This window comes from Macaca mulatta, chromosome 14 (genome assembly GCF_049350105.2).
Source record: "Macaca mulatta isolate MMU2019108-1 chromosome 14, T2T-MMU8v2.0, whole genome shotgun sequence".
NCBI classification, from domain to species: domain Eukaryota; kingdom Metazoa; phylum Chordata; class Mammalia; order Primates; family Cercopithecidae; genus Macaca; species Macaca mulatta.
The window spans coordinates 14162115-14184827 of NC_133419.1; the positions used below are offsets into that span (position 1 = coordinate 14162115).

General features: G+C 41.5%; 1 protein-coding gene and 1 long non-coding RNA gene across 2 annotated transcripts in view; one reads left to right on the forward strand and one right to left on the reverse strand.

Annotated features, from left to right (window-relative positions):
• Nucleotides 1-1968: 1968 nt before the first annotated feature.
• On the reverse strand, nt 1969-6442 carry LOC144334204 (uncharacterized). Its single transcript, XR_013403786.1, has 2 exons — nt 6209-6442; nt 1969-2430 (listed from the first exon to the last, which is right to left on the reverse strand). It is a non-coding gene; the product is annotated as an uncharacterized LOC144334204 (long non-coding RNA).
• A 269-nt stretch (nt 6443-6711) lies between these two features.
• Nucleotides 6712-22713, forward strand: part of PATL1 (PAT1 homolog 1, processing body mRNA decay factor) — a 33205-nt gene continuing 17203 nt past the window's right edge. The window contains exons 1-9 of the mRNA XM_001089844.5: nt 6712-6871; nt 8756-8867; nt 16515-16732; nt 17042-17122; nt 18253-18447; nt 19379-19480; nt 19939-20028; nt 20239-20456; nt 21824-21913. Coding sequence (XP_001089844.1) covers nt 6857-6871; nt 8756-8867; nt 16515-16732; nt 17042-17122; nt 18253-18447; nt 19379-19480; nt 19939-20028; nt 20239-20456; nt 21824-21913 — 1121 coding nt within the window. The 5' untranslated portion in view covers nt 6712-6856. The remainder of the gene's footprint in view (nt 6872-8755; nt 8868-16514; nt 16733-17041; nt 17123-18252; nt 18448-19378; nt 19481-19938; nt 20029-20238; nt 20457-21823; nt 21914-22713) is intronic.

Here is a 22713-nt window from a genome sequence, read left to right on the forward strand (position 1 = left end):
GAAGCCCTGTGGAGATGTTAATGTAGCAAGGAACTGAGGTCTCCTATGAACAGCCAGGAAGGAACTGACACCTCTTGCCAACAGCCATGTAAGTGAACCATCTTGAGCACAGGTTCTCCAATGCTAGTGAAGACAATGCTAGTCATGGGTAAAATGCCAAACAGCATTGCATGCTACAGAGAAATCTTTCACGAAAGCAAAAGTCAACTGAGGTGGCTTACTTCCTTGTCTTATTTTAAGAAATTGCCATAGCCACCCCAACCTTCAGCAACCACTGCCTTTATCAGTAAGTAGCTACCAACATCGAGGCAAGACCCTCCATCAGGAAAAAGATTAAGATTCGCTAAAGGCTCAGATGATCGTTAGCATTTTTAGCAATAAAGCATTTTTTAATTAAGGTATGTACATTGGGTTTTTAAAGACATAATGCCATTGTACAGTAGGCTATAGCATAAATATCACTTCTCACCATTTTACATAATAGATTCTCGATAAACATGTATTGAGTTGAATCCCCTGCAAAAAAAAAAAAAAAGTTTAATAGTTTGCCAAGGCATAACTTTCAAAAAGCTAAATAAAAATTATTCTCTTTCAATTATATCATGAGCATGTGTCAAAATGTTTATGTATCTTATTAATGAAAAGAAACAGCAAGGTGGTGAAGCTGATTCAAAGGAGGATACAAGAAACTATGAACTATATAGAGTGGGGGAAAATGCTGAATTTTTTTTTTTTTTTTTTTTTTTTTTTTTTTTTTTGAGACGGAGTCTCGCTCTGTCGCCCAGGCTGAAGTGCAGTGGCCAGATCTCAGCTCACTGCAAGCTCCGCCTCCCGGGTTCACGCCATTCTCCTGCCTCAGCCTCCAGAGTAGCTGGGACTACAGGCGCCCGCCACCTCGCCCGGCTATTTTTTTTTTTTTTTGTATTTTTAGTAGAGACGGGGTTTCACCGTGTTAGCCAGGATGGTCTCGATCTCCTGACCTCGTGATCCACCCGTCTCGGCCTCCCAAAGTGCTGGGATTACAGGCTTGAGCCACCGCGCCCGGCCGAAAATGCTGAATTAAGTCTCAAAAGTTAAATATAACACTGGTTAATGTTCTGTGTGGCAATAAAACTGTCTCCTTTGAGATTATCTTTCCTACCAAAATGAAATTATCTCCACTGTACAAAAATAATTTGCAACTTCCTAATCTTCTATAAACTAATATCTAACTTTACTGAGTCTGGTCTCATTAATAATAAACACTAAGTCAAACAAGGTTACCTCTCTGTAGAACTTTAAATGACCTTTAGGCAGGCTTGTTAGATAATGCTCTTATTACAACACTGCAAGGCACACAACAATCCTTTTTCCTTATTTCCAAGTTTTGTATAATTTTTCTAAACGGACACATTCCCACTATCTATTAGTGAGCAATAAATGACTCTAAAACTTTGTGGTTGAAATGTACATATATATATAGCCACATGTGGTGGCACATGCCTGAAGGCTTGGCTACTGGGGAGGCTGAGGTGGGGGAATGGCTTAAGCCCAGGAGTTTGAGGTGGCAGTGGGCTATGATTGCACCATTGCACTGCAGCCTGTCTCAAAAAACAACAAACAAACAAAACAAACAATACAATTTGTGGCTTAAAACTACAACCATTTTATTCTTTTTTTTTTTTTTTTTTTGAGGCGGAGTCTCGCTCTGTCGCCCAGGCTGGAGTGCAGTGGCGCGATCTCGGCTCACTGCAAGCTCCGCCTCCCGGGTTCCCGCCATTCTCCTGCCTCAGCCTCCCGAGTAGCTGGGACTACAGGCGCCGCCACCACGCCCGGCTAATTTTTTTGTATTTTTAGTGGAGACGGGGTTTCATTGTGTTAGCCACGATGGTCTCGATCTCCTGACCTCGTGATCCGCCCGTCTCGGCCTCCCAATATTTTATTCTATATATGTATACATATATATAAAATACTTCTATGGGCCAGGAATTTGGGAGCAGCTTTACTGAGTGATTCTTCTGCTCTACATGGCATGGAATGGAGTCACAATGTTCGGCTGGTAGCTGAACAGATGTGAAGAGTCCAAGACAGCTTCATACACATACTTGGTGTCTTGACTGGGATGGTTAATAAGCTAAATACAGCTGGACCCGCCTTCCTCTTTATGTAATTTCAGTAAATGTGATCTCTTCAGCAAAGCAGCCAGGTATTTTACACGGACTTACACTGCCAATCTTCTTAAAGGTGACCCAGAACTGGCAGAGCATCTCCACTTCCATAATCCATTAGTCAAAGCAGTTATAGCCCAGTCCAGAGTCAAGGAAAAGGGAACATAGATCCTACCTCCCAATGGGAGAAGTAGCAGGGTGTGCTGGTTTGCGCCTGTAATCCCAGCTATGCAGGAGGCTGAGGCCAGGAGTTTGAGACCAGCCTGGGCAACATAGTGAGACCCTGTCGTTACAAAAATAAAAAATAAATGAGCTGGGTATAGTGGTGTGTACCTGTAGCCCTAGCTATTCAGAAGGATAAGTCAGGAGAATCTCTTGAGCCCAGGGGTTTGAGGCTGCTGTGAACTATAATCACACCATTGCACTACAGCCTGGGCAACAGAGTGAGACCCCACCTCTGAAAAGTAAATAATAAAAACTAATCAGATAATTATTAAATGTGAGAACTGTCAAAGAATTGGTGGCCATGTTTAGTCCATCACAAATTTTGCCTTGTAAACAGTTATTTTTATTATATGGGTAAATCTTTTCCCCTAAGATCTGCTGCACTAAGGGTTCCCATTACTTTCTGGGAGGTTTGTCGTAACTTTTTTCACTACATGAGAAATGACCCTGGGTGCAGCCCACTACTCTTTTCTCCCTCTATAACCCTGCAAGCACTAATGGACAATGTGGGGTTTCAAAGTGTAGTCACAGAACTAGTAGCATGGGCATAATGTGGCAACTTGTTACAAATGCAGATTCTCAGGCCTGACTTCCCTCCTACTGAATGTGAAACTCTGGGGATAGGGCCAAGTAGTCTATGTTTTCACAAGCCATCTTGGCAATTCTAAATGCATGCTAAAGTTTGAAATCAGTGTTTTAGAGATGTAAGTTACTTGATGAAAATATCTGAAACTAGTCTCACAAGAAAGTAAATTTTATGTCATTTTTTTTTTACATTTAGAAAAGAAACAGGCCAGGTGTAGTGGCTCACGCCTATAATCCCAGCACTTTGGGAGGCCGAGACAGGAGGATGGCATGACACCAGGAGGTCGAAGCTCAGTGAGCTGTGATCATGCTACTGTACTCTAGCCCAAGTAACTGAATGAGACCTTGTCTGGTTTAAAAAAAAAAAAAGTAAAAAAGAAACAATGCATAGTCTGTAAATACTGTAACGGCTTACAGAACCTCCAGAAAGCACAGATAATGACAAAGAAAGCTGGTGTGGTGGCTTTTCTCTAACTGATGGCCTTCCTCAGTGGTCAATAACTTTTCCCACATACTTGGCATGCAGGAGACACCTCCCTTCTCCCACCCACTCAAGGGACATTTCCCAGAGATGTCATACCTTATGTCTAAAGAACCACCTGTGAAAAGAACTGGTACCTTCTCCATCTTAATAATGGGCCTATTAAGCAGCTCAAAAAGTATATATATATATATATATATACATACATTATTCTTTTTTTTTTTTTGAGATGGAGTCTCACCCAGGCTAGAGTGCAGTGGTGCAATCTCAGCTCACCACAACCTCCATCTCCCGGGTTCAAGCAATTCTCCTGCCTCAGCCTCCCGAGTAGCTGGGACTACAGGCACGTGCCACCATGCCGGGCTAATTTTTGTATTTTTAGTAGAGATGGGGTTTCACTATGTTGGCCAGGCTGGTCTCGAACTCCTGACTCTCGTGATCCACCTGCCTCAGCCTCCCAAAGTGCTGGAATTACAGCCGTGAACCACCAGCGCCCAGCCTAAAAATACATTATTCTTTTAAAGGGACTTTCAATCTCCCTCACAGACAGGTGTATAAGAGAAAAACGGGAAATTTTGCTGATCCTGTCTATGACACCTTGTTTTCTGCTCCTTTAATTCCTGCTCTACAGCATTTCTTTCCTTGTACTTTCTTTGGGTTTATTTTATAGTTAATTTATATTCAGCCTTCCCTATTTTCGTTCTCAGTCTCTCGAGTAGCTGCTGGGACTACAGGCACAGGTGCACACCACTAATACCAGAAATAATGCGGAGCAGCTAATAAAAAAAATTAACCCAGCTAAGTTTTATATTTTTTGTAGAGGCGCGGTTTCGCCATGTTACCTAGGCTGGTCTCCAACTCCTGAGCTCAAGCAATCCACCCAGCACAGCCTCCCAAAGTTCTGGTATTACATGCATGAGCCATCACACCCATCCCCTATTTTATTATATAAACTGTTTTGTCAGTGTCCTAAAAGTTTTGATATATTAATACATTTATCACTCAGTTGTAAATATTTTCTGCTTTCCATTATTTTCTCTTAAGTAGTCAATGGATTAGAGGGGTTTTTGTTTTGTTTTCGTTTTTGTTTTTTTTTGAGAGGGAGTCTGGCTCTGTGGCCCAGGCTGGAGTGCAGTGAGGAGATCTCAGCTCACTGCAAGCTCTGCCTCCCGGGTTCACGCCATTCTCCCGCCTCGGCCTCCCGAGTACCTGGGACTACAGGCGCCCGCCACCATGCTCAGCTAATTTTTTTGTATTTTTAGTAGAGACGGGGTTTCACCGTGTTAGCCAGGATGGTCTCCATCTCCTGATCTCGTGATCCACACGCCTCAGCCTCCCAAAGTGCTGGGATTACAGGCTTGAGCCACCACACCCGGCCTAGACGGGTTTTTTTGTTGTTGTTTTGTTTTGTTTTGTTGAAAATTTAAGACTTTTTTTCCTAATCTGTTGTTACTATTGATCTTATATAATGATCAGAAAACATTATCTGCAAGATCAGGGATCAGCAAACTCTGTAAAGGGCCAAATAGTAAATATGTTACACTTTACGGGACACACTGTATCCACTGTAACGACTCAATTCTGACTTTATAACATTAAAGCAACCAAAGACAATATGTAAATAAATAAGGTTGGCTGTATTCCAACAAAGCTTCCCTTACAAAAACAGGTGGCTGGCCAGATTGGGCTGTGGGCCACAGCCTGCTAACCCTTGATCTACATGGCACCAATTCTTTGGTAATTATTAAGAGGTACTGTTACTTAGTACTTGATATTTTATAACGTTCCATGCATGTTTGAAAACCAATATATCATCTTGTCCCTAGCCTCCTCCACTTCTTTAAAGTTCAGGCCTGGCCCATGTCAACATTTGCTTTTATCTTGGCACAGTGATTAAGACACTGGGCTTTTAACAATCAGACAAATCTCAGCTACTAGCTTTGCCACTCGCCATTGGGTGGTTGGAGGCAAACTACTTAATGTCGCTAATTCTCAGGTTCCTCAACCATAAACTGAGAAAATAACAGTACCTACCTCATGGGGAGCACATAAGGAAGGATTCAATGAGACAATCCATATAAAGCGCCTAGCAGAGTCCCAGGCAGCCTTCAATCGTTAGTAGTAGTGTTAACATCATGAAGCAGGTGTAATTATACCCATTTTACAAGAAACTAAGGCTTAGAGAGGTTTCGGTAAGTCGCCCAAAGTTTCCTAACCAGTGGCGAAGCACGAACTCCCACCCAGAACTTTTCACAAATTCAACGTTTCCCGTACTCAAACTGATGCAGATACACTAACATTTAGGAGATTTACTGTATGCCATTCCGAGGCGAGGCTGCATTTTAAGACGCCCAGGGAAGAAACGGATTGCGAAATCCACAAGAATTCACTCTTTGTGGTGCAAGTTTTGTCTGAAGGGAAAGGGGCAAGAAGGGCATGGAACGTGCTAGAAGTAACAAACCACCCAACAGAATACTGGAACCAGGGGTCCGCAGCTTCTAAGCTGGACACATTCCTCTCTAGGTTCGATCCTCTAAGGAAGTGGCGTCACCCAGCGGCGCATCCCGGCCCGAAGACCCTGCTGCTGCGTGGCCCGCAGCCCATGGCCGTGCTGCCCTTCAAGGCTCTGCAGCTCCTCGCGCCTGATGAGCCTGGCACCTAAAAATACCACCCTAGTTAAACCTCCCAGAACCTGTCTTCGGCATTTCAAAAAAAAAAAAAAAAAACGGGCGCCGTCATCGTTTAGAGCCACATAAATCACAGCCCTGACCTGCTGCGGATTCAGCAGGCGACGAGCCACTGAAAGTGGCGAAGAAGTCCGCCCCTTTCGAAGACGAGCAACTTTCCATTCTTTTTTCCCTGCGCAAGGCGCAGATCGTAACGTGGAGACCCCCGAGCAACCCCAAGAGTGAGTGGGACGTTGGAAAAACAGCCAGGGAATCTCCATGTTTCCCAGCCCAGGCTAAGCCCAGGATTCTTCAGAGCCATACCCTGTGACAATCACAAGGGTTTTCTCCGCCTCGCGGGTGACGGAGAACTCGTGACCTGCCCCTCAGCTCCAAGCCCAGCGCCTAGCGGGCGCGGAGAAAGAGGGGGCGGAGCTGCAAGCCCAGATCACCAGGCAGCAGACGACGGGCAGCGCGTGCGCAGTCTCTCGCCACGGGACCTCCTTCCCGCCGCTGAGACTAGGAAGCAGGACGCCAAATCTGTCCCTGCGCAGCCGCCGCCGCCGGGCGCCGAGCCGGGTGGCCGCCCTGCCTGAGGCGCGCCTGCGCACGTCTCCACGCACGCTCCGGCGTACGGCGGCGGCCAGGGGTCGCGAGCCGGTTGAGGACCCGCGCGCGGAGGAGCCGGGGAGTCAGCGCTTCTTCCCTCCCTCCCCCTCTCCCCTCCCCGCTCCCTGCCCCCCTCCCCAAGAATGTTCCGCTACGAGGTGAGCTGTTGCGACCGGAAGTGACCCCTCCCTCCCTCCCGCGCCCCTCTCCCTCACTCCCCCTCCGCACGCCGGTCCCGTGTTCCTGCGGGGCAGGGGGCGGGCTGGGGGAGTCGCAGGACTTAGCTGGACGCGACTGGCCTGGGGTCGCGGGTCTAATTCTAGGGCTGGGAGCTGGCTTCAGGGGTCGAGACAGTCCCATTAGTTGCCGCTGGGGAAAGTTGGCCTCCGTTTTGGGGTGGGGAGGGCCCGTTAAGTGCTGTAACCAGACCACACCCCCGCCCCCACCCCTAGAGGAGCCATCGAGGGTACAGTATTGCATCTACCCGGGTGCTTTTCTTGAGTAGGAGTCACCCGGGAATTCCCTGAGCCGAGTTTCCCGCCCTGGACCCGGAACCACCCCCCACCCACCTCCACTCGAATTACACTGACACACACCCCATTCACACAGGCTACCTTCAGGTCAAGGGGGCCTGGGCTTGCCGTTGGACTAGGGCCCCAGCCCGTTTACTAAAGAGGGCTCCGAGTTGGGAGGGGGGCGTGTCCAGCAGAAGTTCCCTCTGAGCTAGTGTTGGGCGACGTGGGTTTGGTGAAGGTCCCGGGAATGTAGCAATAGCAACAAACAGTGCTGACCCCGTCACCAACTCACTGTATGACCTTGAGCGACTCCTAATCTCTGGACGTAAACTTTCTGGGTTTGTAGCATGAAAGAACTGATGTAAATGATCCTATTTTTAATTGAAAAAGCAGTGATTTGGTAAAGTAGATCTTTGTGATTTGGAAGGGAGTGCTGCTGGAAGTTGCCTTTGATACGAAGGCAGCTGCATGCCTATTTGCATAAATTTGGAAGGGCTCTGGCAGGAGAATAATGCCCTTTGACCTAATCTTTCCTTTGTAAACAGGGTAGCTAAGAGGTAGCCAGGCAAGGTGTATCACAAACGTATCTACTGATCGACTATGGAATTCTGATTCCGAATTTTTGAAAATTGAGGACAGATATACTTAATAGGAATGATCCAAGACCAAACCGAAAGGAAAACTTGGAGAATAAATCAGTTGAGTAAAATTGAAGTGAAGTTAACCTACCTAGGATGTGGTGACCTCTAGCCTTTGTTCGATAATCTGTAATCTTTGCCTGCTTTGATCATCACAACTCTCTGCCATAGTTGGTATAGTCCCTGCATTACGATATAAGAGACTGAGCCTTACAGCCTAGCACAGAGCCTTAGACACAATAGGTTGTATAAAGGTATTTGATGAGCTAATTAGAAATTTTCTCAGTTGCCCATGTTCACACTGACTGTAGAAGTGGAGCCAGAACTTGAACTTGTCATATCACAGCTTTTCCAGAGTTCATTTTATTGTGGTTGAAGACCTAACTTTAATCACTAGAGTTTAGGCCTATAGGGAAGATAAAAAAGATGGAAAATGAAGACAAAGCTTTGAAAGGGAATAATAGTTGAAAACATGACATGAATATAATGAGAAAGATGAGAATTTTGCTAGAAAAGATACATAAAGATACAAGAAAATAAAGGGTTCATTATTAGTTGTCCTCACTTTTCCAACCAGTGTTATAAGGGAAGTTGTGGACTTAATTTCTTGGTTGCATGAGGAACTGCTGTTAGTGGATTCTTGATAAAATAGAGAAATGGAATGCTGTGAGGTGGGGCGAGAATTAAATAAGGAATAGGAAATAGAAAGTGAAAGAAAGCTGATGAAATCTTCCAGTGTCAGAAATTGGAAAGTAGAAAATGCCATCTTTACAAAAAGTCATAATGAAGCAATTATGTTCATTGAGAAGGTAAGATGAACATTTTTAGAACCTTTTTAAAATGAGGGTGTGAATTTCATGAATAACTAATGTCGTTCCTCTTTTTTTAGTCTTTGGAGGATTGTCCTCTGGATGAAGATGAAGATGCATTTCAGGGACTGGGAGAAGAAGATGAAGAGATTGATCAATTCAATGATGATACATTTGGGTCAGGTGCAGTTGGTAAGTGACATCTTTCTCTTATAATATCATCTTGGCTTCTTGCTCTTTTCAAGTGCTGTCTTTTAGAAGTGCTTTATCTTATTAGGGGTAACCTCATTCACTAACTTGGCAAGATATTCTTCTATTCCTCATCTTAGTCAGAATGTTTCATTCTTCACTGGAAACAGCACCTATCCTGATCCTCTGAGTATCTTTTTGCCTCACCTCTAAAATCAGGTATTCTGTAAGCCTTGCCCCTTCCAGCTATATGATCTATGGCTACAGGTTGCCCCTATGAGGGATTCAAATGTTTAGAGAAGTAAACATTTAAGAGAGATTTAAAGTAATCCTAAATGAGAGGAATTTTTATTTGTATGACATATAACTTAAGGAAAACTAGTGTACTAGTAGAAAAGTATGTGGGTGTATGTGTTTTAAAATTTAGTCTATCACTAGTATATTATATAACTTTGCAACTTATAGTATCTTCAACAAAACGTAAAGCTTTTTATACCAAGAATTTTGGGGGTCAAGAAAGGTCTCGGCCGGGCGCGGTGGCTCACGCCTGTAATCCCAGCACTTTGGGAGGCCGAGGCGGGCGGATCACAAGGTCAGGAGATCGAGATCACGGTGAAACCCCGTCTCTACTAAAAATACAAAAAATTAGCCGGGCACGGTTGTGGGCGCCTGTAGTCCCAGCTACTTGGGAGGCTGAGGCAGGAGAATGGCGTGAACCCGGGAGGCGGAGCTTGCAGTGAGCCGAGATCGCGCCACTGCACTCCAGCCTGGGCTGGGTGACAGAGCGAGACTCGCCTCAAAAAAAAAAAAAAAAAAAAAAAAAAAAAGAAAGGTCTCATAAGTTAGAAAAGTATGCACAGATGAAATTTTGTGCATCCCTGGATATAGATACATATTTTTTATTTATTTATTTATTCTTTTTTGAGATGGAGTCTTGCTCTATCACCCAGACTGGAGTGCAGTGGCATGATCTCAGCTCACTGCAACCTCCGCCTCCCAGGTTCAAGCAATTCTCTTGCCTCAGGCTCCCGAGTACCTGGGATTATAGGCACCTGCCACCACACCCAGCTAATTTTTGTATTTTTAGTAGAGACAGAGTTTCACCATGTCGGCCAGGCAGGTCTCGAACCCCTGACCTCATGATCCACCTGCCTCGGCCTCCCAAAGTGCTGGGATTACAGGCCTGACCACTGCACCCAGCCTGTAGATACATATTTTAAGAGTTGGGAAAAGTTTAAAACCTAAAGAGCCAAACTAAGCTTACAGACCACAGGGTTATAAATACCGAGATGGAAAATTTAGAAAGCAAGCTTATAACGTTCAAGAACACATGTTACTTAGAACAGTTGTAGAACAAGTGGAGTAATAAGTTAAAATTTAAACTTTTAAACTATATACATATACATATACATATGCATATACATATACATACATATACATTTGATTTGAGACAGAGTCTTGCTCTGTCACCTAGACAAGTGCAGTAGCATGATGTTGGCTCGCTGCAGCCTCTGCCTCCCCAGTTCAAGCAGTTCTCCTGCCTCAGCCTTCCAAGTAGCTGAGAATACAGGCGCCCGGGTAATTTTTGTATTTTTTAGTAGAGACAGGGTTTCTCCATTTTTGGCCAGGGTGGTCATGAACTCCTGACCTCAAGTGATCCCTCCTCAGCCTCCCAAAGTGCTGGAATTACAGGTGTGAGCCACCGCGCCTGGCCAAAACTATATATTTTTAAGCAAATGAATAGGTAAGAGTCAATGCAGATATGTTTGCTTAGACTTGGTGCTGGAAAGCAGCAATAAGAGTGTTTATGTTCAAATGTATAAATATGTATGATTCTTTGGAGTCACAACACTTCTGTCTGCAACAAATGCTCCAAGTTAAGTCATAAGGAAGAAGAGAAAATTTAGCAATAGTTGGTAATCCCAAGATGTTGAATATCAAAAACAAATAAGAGACCTTAAAGTATTATAATGGTCACTGGTTTTGCAGTGACCTAATACATTTATTAAAGCTTAGACTGAATTGAATAAACTGGCAAAAATGAAGGTGTTTTAATATTGTCAGTTATTTGTAAAATTCAGTAGAGAACTAAAACTTTGTTATGATTAGAAGCAGCAAGAAAAGTGTCGAAAGTGGAAGCTAGACTCATGATGGAAAGGAATCAAAGACCTTTTGGATTATAGGCATGGGTTGGCAGATGAGATTGTCCAGGAGGATAACTTGATCCAAGATGCTATTCTCTCTCTCCATGGAGATCACAGGCAAAGAAATGTAGAGTGGAATTACAAAAGCAGGAAACTGATGTGAATTGCAAATTATATTTGGAAGGTAGTTTAGTGATGATCAGTAGAACACAATAAGCTATTTGTGGTAGCTCAAGCCCACAGCTCTCAGCACTTTGGAAGGTCAAGGCAGGAGGATCACTTGAGGCCAGGAGTTCAAGACCATCCTGGGCAACATAGTGAGACTCTTTCTCTACAAAATTTTTTTTGAAAAATATCCAGGCATGCTGGTATGTGCCACTTAGGAGGCTGAGGATCCCTTGAGCCCAAGAGTTCAGGGCTGCATCAGCTATGGCGGTGCCACTACATTCCAGCCTGGGTAACAGAGCGAGACCTTGTCTCTAAAAAGTTAATTATCAAATAATTTAAAAATAGAATACCATAGAAGCTACCAACACGTGCTTGTTTCTAGAACTCTTTTTCTATTAAAATACTGTACTGAATGTTAACCATTTTTTCAACAAGTTCCTCAGTATTAAAATGAATTAGCTAGAATTGATTTATAGACATTAAAATGAGGCAGCATTGACTTCCAGAGTGCTATGGACAGTCTTTTTTTCCTGAGTTTCTATTTTTTCTCGTAAGATGGGAATAATATTGCCTTAAAAGGATGTTAGAGTGTCCAGAACTGTATTTTATATGACGGGGAAGAAGGAAAGTGCACATGTGCTGAAAAAGCCATTAGGTTTACACAGTAAAAGAACAGGTAGTACAAAGTAAAGGCAATGAAATGGCATATGATTAACCCACTTTGTACCTTAGGGCCAAAGGGTGATTAGAAGGACTTTTTGCCCAAGAAAGTTTATAATGGAGAAAAGATTTCCAAAGGTGAGCCCTTTCCCTTGAGAGTGTAATGTACTTGAATTGTAAGATCTTAATTCTTCATAACAGCTTGGTGTAAATACTATAAAAAGAAAATTGTTTTCCAAGTCAACCTGTGACTTCTTTGATACTCGTCTACAGGTTGATACAAAGCTGGTATAGAGAGTTTAAATCTAGAGGTGAAATGTCAGACTTTGACATTTGTTTTGATTTTATGATTTTTAATTCATACAGTGGGCATCTTGAATAATACCTGCTGTGGACATTTTAGGTCATTGGCTACAAATGGTCACCTTTCCTTAAGAAACTAGTCACTCTCTTCTGCATGAAAAATGTTTGCATCATCTAAGAGCAATAAATAGTGTTGCAGTAATCCCAACTCCTCTAAAAATAAAAGCTTACACTTAGCATGGTGCTTATTATGACTAGGCACCATTCTAAATGTTTTACATATATTGTTAATCCTCACAGCAACTTTGTGAGATAGGTACTGTTATTATCCTCATTTTAACAAATGAGGAAGAGTGACGGGTTAAGTAACCATAAATATAATTACTGTAAAGTACTAGTTATGTTAAATAGTTTTTGGGGACTCTTTGGAAATCTCCTGCCTCCACTTGGAAGGGATCACCCTCCTTCCTACCTCTCTTTTATTGATAGCTACTATAGTCTTTAGAGATAAAGATTGCCTTGAAATTAAATCACTTCTACTTCCTTTTTATTTTGTTTTCATTCAAAACTATATCTGACACAGGCTTCAGGGGTTGTTATTACAAGTATAAGTTTATAGAAGCAGCCAGAAATTCAGTAACACACATCAGGGTATAGGTTAGTTCATTATTACAGATAGTCTCTTTCCCTTCATTTCTCTGTTACTCTTTTGCCTATCTTTTATCATTTTGACCAATAATGGACTCAGGTCAAGCACTGGCATATCTAAGTAACTATATTTTTAGGTCATTTGAAAAAGATACAGGGTGAAGTATTCTTTTGCAGTAAGGGCATAAGATCTCTAAAATACTACTTCAGATAATTTTTTACAAGAGTAAGAAAAATCTAAAATGATGATGATAGTATTTTATGGCATAGATTCCTTTGCTTACATGTGTAAAAATGTAACATTCAATTCACCAGAGATCTATTCTCACAGAATATGGCAACTTAACCAATATTTTAAAAATATTATTATTAAGGAGAAGTAGATTATCCATATTTGATAGGATTTGGTAAAGTTAGCAAGCATGAATATGGGAAGTAGTGACAGACAAGCATGCAAATTAGAACTCTACTGCATTAGAACAAATCCACTAACAAATTAACTTCTTAAATTTGGGAAATAAATGTTTTTACAAATCCCTCAATTCAAGATGATAGATTCCCACTCTTGTGACATTGCTAAGTTAGTAAAGTTACAAAAAACAATTTATCCTGTCTCAGCTTACTATTCCTTACCAAGGATGACACAAATATGAATGTCACATTTGGTTTTTAATTATATTCTTCTTTAAATATTTTCTTTCAGATGATTAGTCATTTAAATTAATACTGTAATTTTCATTTAAAGTGGATTTTTCCATTTTTTGGAGCACATCAGGATAGACTTATCAGAGACCATCATCATAAAATAGCTACCTTAGATTCTTTTTTGTAAGATGACAATTTAGGAGAAGAGTGTCACCTGACTAGTCACTCAGGTAAGAGGAAGCTGTTGGGTAGGCAAAAAATACCACATAATTATAAAGAAGACCCAGGTCCCGGAGGCTTAGGTAAGGATATTTTTATAGCTTTTGCCCGCAGCCTTTATCCTAGTGATGGCAAAGTGATCCTCAACGTAAGGAATCCCTTACCACAACTAATACACTCAAATCTACCACAGTGTCCCCAAACTAGACAGTGGGTCCTGTGATACCAAAATTATATATTTGAAAGTCCCACTTCCCTCACTGTGCGTATCACTAGTATTATGTGATACCTTGTTGTATGATAAAAAAAATACATATAGCAAATTTTAACTGTTAATATAATCTGATTCTAAAAGGAAGTTAGTCTATTTAAAGTCACATAAACTGTTAAGATATGTATGATGTTCATTACAGTATTAATTATTATATTGGAAAATTGAAAATAATCCAAATATTTACCAGTAGGGGATAAATTACATTATAGTTTAGCAATAAAATATAATCTTATGTAGGTATTAAAAAGAATGAGATAATATCAGTAGTTATGCCTGTGTGCATGCATGAAAAGATGTCCAAGACATATTGCTTAAGTAAAAAGAAACAAGTTAACTTTATAAACTTAACACAACTTAAAACTATTTAAAACAACACAGCTGTGGAATTATGGGGAACTTTCACTTAAGTGACGTGTGTTTGAATTTTTTAAACATGTATTTTCTTTGAAAGCAGAAAAGAGAAAGTCCTGTTTGTGTTATGACCTGTTATCCCTGTCTGTTGAATTATATAAAACATGTAACTAAAAAAGAATACCATATAACATGTACAAAATAATACTTTTTGTGGATTAGAAAGTAGTGCATATTGAGATGAGGTAAAGGAAGAAATAAAATGAAAGGATTATTTAGGAGTAGGAATGAGGAGGAAGAAGTTTCGCATTTGAATACCTGAAAAGAAAGGCCGGATGCGCTGGCTCACGCCTGTGATCCCAGCTCTTTGGAAGGCCATTGCCGGTGGATTGCTTGAGCCCAGGAGCTCAAGACCAGTCTGGGCAACATGGGGAAACCCTGACTCTACAAAAAATACAAAAATTAGCCTAGCGTGGTGGTACAAACCTGTAGTTCCAGTTACTTGGGAGGCTGAGGTTGGGGGATCACCTAAGCCCAGGAGGTCGAGACCACAGTGAGCCAGATCACGCCATTGCACTCTAACCTGGGCGACAGTGAGACCCTGTCTCAAAAAATAGAAATAAAAAAGAATACTAAAAGAAGCAAAACTGTGAGTACAGCTTTCCTGATGGAAGCAGAATGGAATAAGATTGGAGAGAACTGGAGTGAAATGTGATGGAAGTAAGGTCTAGCTCCACAGCAGCTGATAGAGGGTTCTGAAGATTGTCATCTGTGCTGTAATGGGATTCAAAAACAGAAAAAATGATGCCAACATACCAAATGCAAAAATAACCTTAGTGTCAGTGCTACAGACTTTATAGTAGTGTAAAGTAATAGCAGACATAGTTAAAATAAAAAAGGAAATGCCCCTTCCTCTTCCCCAGCCTGTTTTCAGCACAGCAACCAGAGTGATTCTTTTAAAAGTTAAGCCAAATGAAAATTTTCATTGGCATAGTGGCCCAGAATGAGCCCCCTCCTCATGACTTTTTGACCTCATTTTCTTCTACTCTCCCCACCCTGCTTATTCCATTCCAAACACAGTCCTCCTTGCTGTTTCTCAAAACCGTCAATCTCTCACCTTAAGGCCTTTCTTTATACTGACTGTCCCTCTGCCTGGAACCGTCTTCTCCCAGATACCCAAATTGCTAACCCTCTTACTCTTCAGAATCTTTGCTCAAATGTCATCTTCTCAATGAGGCCTACCTCTGACCATCTATTTAAATTTGCAATCTGCCTTTCTTCCTTTATATTCCTATAGCAATTTCATCTTCTGGTATAGTATCTAATTATTATGCTTATTGTCTGTCTGTCTCTTTCCTGCTTGCATGAAAGTGTTACAAAGGCGGAATCTCTGTCTTTTTGTACACCAGTGTATCCCATGCATCTAAAACAGGGCTTGTCACATAATAGATGCTTACCAAATATTTATTGAATGGAACAAATGGATTCAAAAGCATGTAAAGAATGTGGCACTTATAATCTAAAAGAAAGTTGTGTGCTAATGCTATGAGTTTTAACTTCCCTTTAAAGTTTTTGCTTGAAATGTCATAGAATCTCAAAACCAACTAGTAGTACTATACATATCTATCACCAGTTTAGGAAACAGTTTCAGAATATAGTTTGGATATTATTGATGTTTTAAGCTATTAATTCACATTTTTGAATTTTATTCCTGGTATAATGTTATTTGCTTTTAATAGTAAAAAGCACGCTTTTATGTCCCTTAGTTTAAACCTTATATACTGTTTCTAAGTGGAAACTTAACTTTCTGCCTATCTTCTGGAATTATTCATTTGGTTAACAGAATTGTGTAGGCCGGGCATGGTGGCTCATGCTTGTAATCCCAGCACTTTGGGAGGCTGAGGTGGCTGAGGTGAGTGGATCATTTGAGGTCGGGAGTTCGAGATCAGCCTGGCCAACATGGTGAAACCCCACCTCTACTAAAAATACAGAAATTAGCCAGGTGTGGTGGCGGGTGCCTGTAGTCCCAGCTACTCCAGCTACTCGGGAGGCTGAGGCAGAGAATCGCTTGAACCCGGGAGGTGGAGGTTGCAGTGAGCTGAGATCACGCCACTGCACTGCAGCCTGGGCGACAGAGTGAGACTCTGTCTTAAAAAATAAATAAATAACAGAATAATTGTGTAAAACTTTTTCGTACCACTATGAACTATTTCTTACATCAACTGTGTCATCTTATAGATGATGATTGGCAGGAAGCACATGAGCGCCTGGCTGAATTGGAAGAAAAGCTACCAGTGGCAGTTAATGAACAAACAGGCAATGGAGAGAGAGATGAAATGGACTTGTTGGGTGACCATGAGGAGAATCTGGCAGAAAGGCTCAGTAAGATGGTGATTGAAAATGAACTAGAAGATCCAGCTATCATGAGGGCAGTGCAGACCAGGCCAGTTTTACAAGTAAGTAAGTTACTCTGATTTGAGAACTATAGCAGACTAAAAATTAAAGTGAAGTATTGAACTTTGCCATTTTATTTTATCTATTCTAATGAGAGATTTACATGTGCCAGAGAAAATTGATAATATATTTCCTGATGATAGCAGTTCTAGAGATAAAGTTGGGGAATAATATATATTCTGGAGCCCCATAATTTCTTATTCTAAAGCAGCTTGAGGCTCTTTTGGAACCTTGCTCCCCAACAGCAGATAAGTCACCCAGAGAGTATACAACATTTCAGACTTCGTGTGTATGTTTTCCTTTTTTGTTAGCCCCAACCAGGAAGCCTGAATTCCAGTATCTGGGATGGATCTGAAGTTCTGAGGCGAATCCGAGGACCACTGCTTGCTCAGGTATTAAATACTTTCTCTTTATATAAAATTTCTAATATCCAAAAATTTTAAGTGGGTTCCTGTTGTCATCCTTTCCTTACTGAAGGGATTTATAGGTCTTTCATTTGCTAGAATTATGTCAACTACTGCATCCAGCACTTAGCTATGCCTTTCTTTAGCCTCCAGGGTAAAGGTTGCAAGGGAGCCATTGGAATTTAAATTTGTTAGTGTATGATTATGATTTGAATCACTTAAAAAGTCTTTTCTGAGCCAGGCGTGGTGGCTCACGCATGTAATCCCATCAGTTTGAGAGGCTGATGCGGGCGGATCACTTGAGGTGAGGAGTTCGAGACCAGCCTGGCCAACATGGTGAAACCCCATCTCTACTAAAATACAAAAATTAACCTGGTGTGGTGGTGGATGCCTGTAATCCCAGCTACTCAGGAGGCTGAGGCAGGATAATCACTTGAACCTGGGAAGTGGAAGTTGTAGTAAAGCAAGATCGCGCCACTGCACTCCAGCCTGGGCAACAGAGTGAGACTCCATCTCAAAAAAAAAAAAAAAAGTCACTTCTATGCAAAACTATAGGGACAGAGAAGTCATCAGTGTTTACTAGTGGTTGGGCATGGCAGGAGGAGTTAACTGCAAAGGAACAATACAGTGGAATTTGTGGGGAGCGATACAGCTGTTCTTGCTCGCTCTCTTTTTTCTTTTTTGAGACCAGGTCTTACTGTGTCAACCAGGCTAGAGGGCACTGGTACAGTCATAGCTCTCTGTAACCTTGAACTCCTGGGCTCAAGTGATCCTCCCACCTCGCCTCTTGAGCAGCTGAGACTACAGGCACATGCCACCATGCCTGGCTAAGTTTTTTTATTTTTGTACAAATGAAGTCTCGCTGTGTTACCCAGGCTAGTCTCAAACTCCTGGCTTCGAGTGATCTTCCCACCTCAGCCTCCCAAAGCGCTGGGATTTCAGGCATGAGCCACTTACTTACCAAACTCAGAGAACCATATACCAAAAAGTAAATTTTACTATATGTGAATTAAAAATAAAGTTTAAAAATTTCTTAAGGTGTTTTTGGCATCTGTAGAGATTACTAAAACGTATCAAGTTAGTTAATTTCTATTTTATTTTACCACTTCCTCAATTAGGAAATGCCTACAGTGTCTGTATTAGAATATGCCTTGCCTCAGAGGCCCCCCCAGGGTCCAGAAGATGATCGGGACCTTTCTGAACGTGCATTACCAAGGCGGTCAACTTCACCTATCATTGGCAGTCCTCCTGTTAGAGCTGTCCCCATAGGCACCCCACCTAAACAGATGGCTGTACCCAGCTTCACCCAACAGGTACCTCTCATTAACAAGCACACAGCCCAGGATATTGGGAATCTGGGCAAAATTATTTGGAAAATTGGTGATGTTGGGTGGAGGGTGGAAATTTTGGGTAGGCATTAGATTAGAAAGAAAAATAGCTAGTTCGAGGATAAATTAGTACAAATAAGAGACACATTCCCTGATACCCTTTGCTGCTGCTATTGCTGCTGCCTTTTAATTGGGGGAGAAAAAATGGTAGTTAGCCACATTTAGCACATATATCCTTTTTAAAGTGTTTTGCTGGCTGCCCAAAACATTGTCAGAGAGATAACTGAAAGCTGGGGGGAGTGGGAACACACAGCATTGTCCACATCCCTTTTTACCTTTAAGATATCCCTGCTTTCCCTAGAGCCTGTGCAGTCCTGTTCCATAGACTTTCCTCCACCTGAAACCAGCAGCTGAAAAGGAAGGCCAATTTGGAAGGTATGGGGGGAGGGTGGTGTTGGTATGGCCTAGTTAGGCTCAACATCCTATGAAATGGTGGAGTCACAATGTATCACAAAAGTGCTGAGCATGGCGGCCATATCACAGGGGCTTCAGAATAGGACTTAGTTAATCCTCCAGCTTTCTTATCATTCCTTCTCCCTCAGTGCTACCAAAATATATCCTCTTGGAGAGAATTTGCAAGTCAGAATATCTGCTGGTATCTCCCTCAGACAGCATGGAAGGGTGGGGATAACTGGAGAATTAGCTAAATCTTCCTCAGTTAATGCTGACACTGTACTTGATTTGTGAGAGAAAGTGGCCCAAGGTTCTGTATTTGAACCTGTAGCCATAGCAATTTGCTTAGAAGTAGGGCTTTGCATTGAGTTCTGTGTCTCTACCAGTACTTGAGGGGAGGGAGTGTAGGTGGAAGAAAAACTGATTTCATTGAGTGTAGTTGTATATATGTTTGTCCTGATAGATTCTGTGTCCGAAGCCTGTCCATGTTCGGCCCCCAATGCCACCTCGTTATCCTGCTCCCTATGGTGAGAGGATGTCTCCAAACCAGCTCTGCAGTGTCCCGGTATGTCACTTTAAGCCTAACAAAAATGTGCAGTATGTATTTTCTGATCGCTATTTGTATGATCACTGCCAGTATTTAGATTTGCTGACATCTCCTAAATTATACCTATTTTTTATAATCTCCTTAAATTTCTGGATCCAATTGTCCCCAGGTCAGAGGACAGTTGTTTCTTACATCAACTCTTTTCTTATCTTTAAAAATCTAAACTGATTGTGATCATCTGGTTCCTACCGTTTCAGTCCCACATTCTACTGCTTTCTTTTTCATGTCACATGGTCATGGTGTTTTTGTAATTCCTAGCGTTACTCTTTTTTTATATTCCAGAACTTGACTCTGTAATTTGAGAGTTATTATACCCAAGTTTATACTGCATTTCTGCTGAGTTTCCTTATTATTATATTGATGTACCCCCTGTTTTATAGCATATTCTTTTTTTTTTTTTTTTTTTTTTATCTTAGAACTCTTCCCTCCTGGGTCACCCTTTTCCTCCTAGTGTTCCTCCTGTTCTCAGCCCCCTCCAGAGAGCACAGCTTCTTGGAGGAGCACAGGTAAGCCTCTGATTAACCCTACTCATAAAGAACTCTCCTACTTTCCTAAAGTTCATTAGATGGTAGCCCCTTTTTTGCTGTTAATCACTACTCTTATTTTTGCCTTTACTTTTTCAAACAAAGTTATTGATGGAAACAGTATTCACCTTTCTGTAGACAAAAGCAAAGGGACTTGCTAATTGTCTAAATCTAAGATCTTCCTCTTTGTAGCTACAGCCTGGACGGATGTCTCCCAGCCAGTTTGCACGGGTGCCTGGATTTGTTGGTAGTCCACTTGCTGCCATGAATCCCAAGTTGCTACAAGGGCGAGTTGGGCAGATGCTTCCCCCAGCACCAGGCTTCCGTGCCTTCTTTAGTGCTCCACCCTCCGCTACACCACCTCCACAGCAGCACCCTCCTGGCCCAGGACCCCACCTGCAAAACCTAAGGTATACAAAATCAATGCCACTATTTATCAATTATCAGCCAAGTCTCTTGATTGTGGATGTGTAGTTTTATAAGTCTCTTGATATTTGCTAACTAATAAATTTTAAGATGTTATTGGATCCTCAGGTTGACAAACATGGAAATGTTTGACAATCTCCAGGCTTTCTTGTGAATCACATTTTTCTCACATTACCAGAAGGTATGGAATAGAGCAACAGATGCTGAAAAGTCAGCTAATCTTCACACTAGCTAAGTTGTTTGCTTTTATCCTCTGGTTTTATAACAAAAGGGGTTCAAGTTCCTGTTTCGGTGAAGTTGTGTTTTATTACATATCGTATTGTGGCAGTCAGGATTTTCAAGAGACACCCGAGAACCAGTAGAGGAAAGAGAGCAAGAATGTTCATGTGAGCAAGTTTTATTTTAAGAAATCGGCTCATGTGATTGTAGAGACTGACAAGTTCGAAATCCGTAAGACAGACCAGCAGGCAAGAAACAGTTTTTAAAAGCTCAAGTTGCAGTCTTGAGTTTGAAATAAGTATAGCAGGTCAGCAGTCAAGACACTCAAGCAGGATTTCTGTGTTCCACTCTTGAGGCAGAATTCCTTCTTCTGGGAAACTTTAGTTTGTTATAAATGTTAATCACATCTTTACAAAATACCCTCACAGCAACATCTAAGCAGTGTTTGACCAAATAACTGGGTACTAAGGCCTAGTCATATTAACTATCACACATATATCTTTAATAATATTCCCACATAGTTGAAACTGAGTATGTTAAACCTACTTAGAGACTTCTGTTAAACAGTTAAAAGCAAAAAGAAAAAGAATTATACTGCTTTACTCCTAATTCACTCAGATTTCATGATCACCCTTTTAGAACTTGGTCTTTGTGGAAGATATGTAAAAATATGACTATCTTTTGCTTCTAAAAGGTCTCCTTAGAATGGACTTTTTTATTTTTTTATTTTTTTGAGACAGAGTCTCACTCTGCCTCCCAGGCTGGAGTGCAGTGACCCACACGATATCGGCTCACTGCAGACTCTGCCACCTAGGCTCAAGCGATTCTACTGCCTCAGCCTTCCAAGTAGCTGGAACTGCAGGCGCCTGCTACCACACCCAGCTAATTTTTGTATTTTTAATAAAGACAGGGTTTCACCATGTTGGCCAGGCTGGTCTCGAGCTCCTGACCTCAAGTGTTCCACCCGCCTTGGCCTCCCAAAGTGCTGGGATTACACACTGCACCCAGCCCGAATAGACTTTTGTAGTCCCTTAAGTTAACCTGTATGAAGTTATCCTGTACTGACAACATTCTTTAAAATTTCAAATCATCAGGATGACCAAACTGAGAACCTCTGTTCCATTTTTCTTAGATCTCAGGCCCCAGTGTTTAGACCGGACACAACTCACCTTCATCCACAGCACCGTCGACTCTTGTATCAGAGACAGCAACAGAATAGAAAGTAAGTACTCATCCAACTCCTTTATGGCTTCTTAATTCAGCTTTTAATTTTGACAGTGTAACAACATGCTATTTAGTTGTTTGTTTTTTTTGTAAGTTTACTTCGTATCCGTAAACCTGAATGTATTATCAACATGTAAATATGAAAAGCATAATATTGAGTAAAGAAGCAAGGAACGGAATTACATGTACCATTTATGTAAAACTAAAAGGCACACAGAATAATACTGTGTAATATTTAAACACAGACACACAAGTAATAAACGTACAAAAACATTTCAGGGAGGATACATACCAAGGCATGATAGTGGTTCCTCTATGAAGGAAGAGAAGCTGGAAACTGGGTCTAGAGGGGTACAACAGGGCCTCTGTCAGTGTAACACTGTGTTATTTTAATATTACTTTAAAATATTTGAAGCAAATTCAACCAAATACATTTTTTTCTATTAGGTCTAGGTGATGGGTAAATGGGTATTTATTATAGTATTTGCTGGGCTTTTTCTCTGAATTTGAAATATTTCGTGATTTTTAATGAGTTTAAAATATTTATGTATACTTCAGAGCTAAATCGCCTGTGTCAAAATCCCTTAGTCCACCACTAGATGTATGGCTTTGGACAAGTTACTTGATCTCTCTTTGGCGTCGGTTTGTTGTCTTAAGTGGGGAAGAGAAAACTACCTACCTCACAGAGTTATTCTAGAGCTTATACAAAAGTCCATAGGTGAATATGCTTAGCATATGGAAAGGTACTCAGATCTTAGTTTTATTTCTTGATTATTTATTACATAGCTCTTTCCTCTT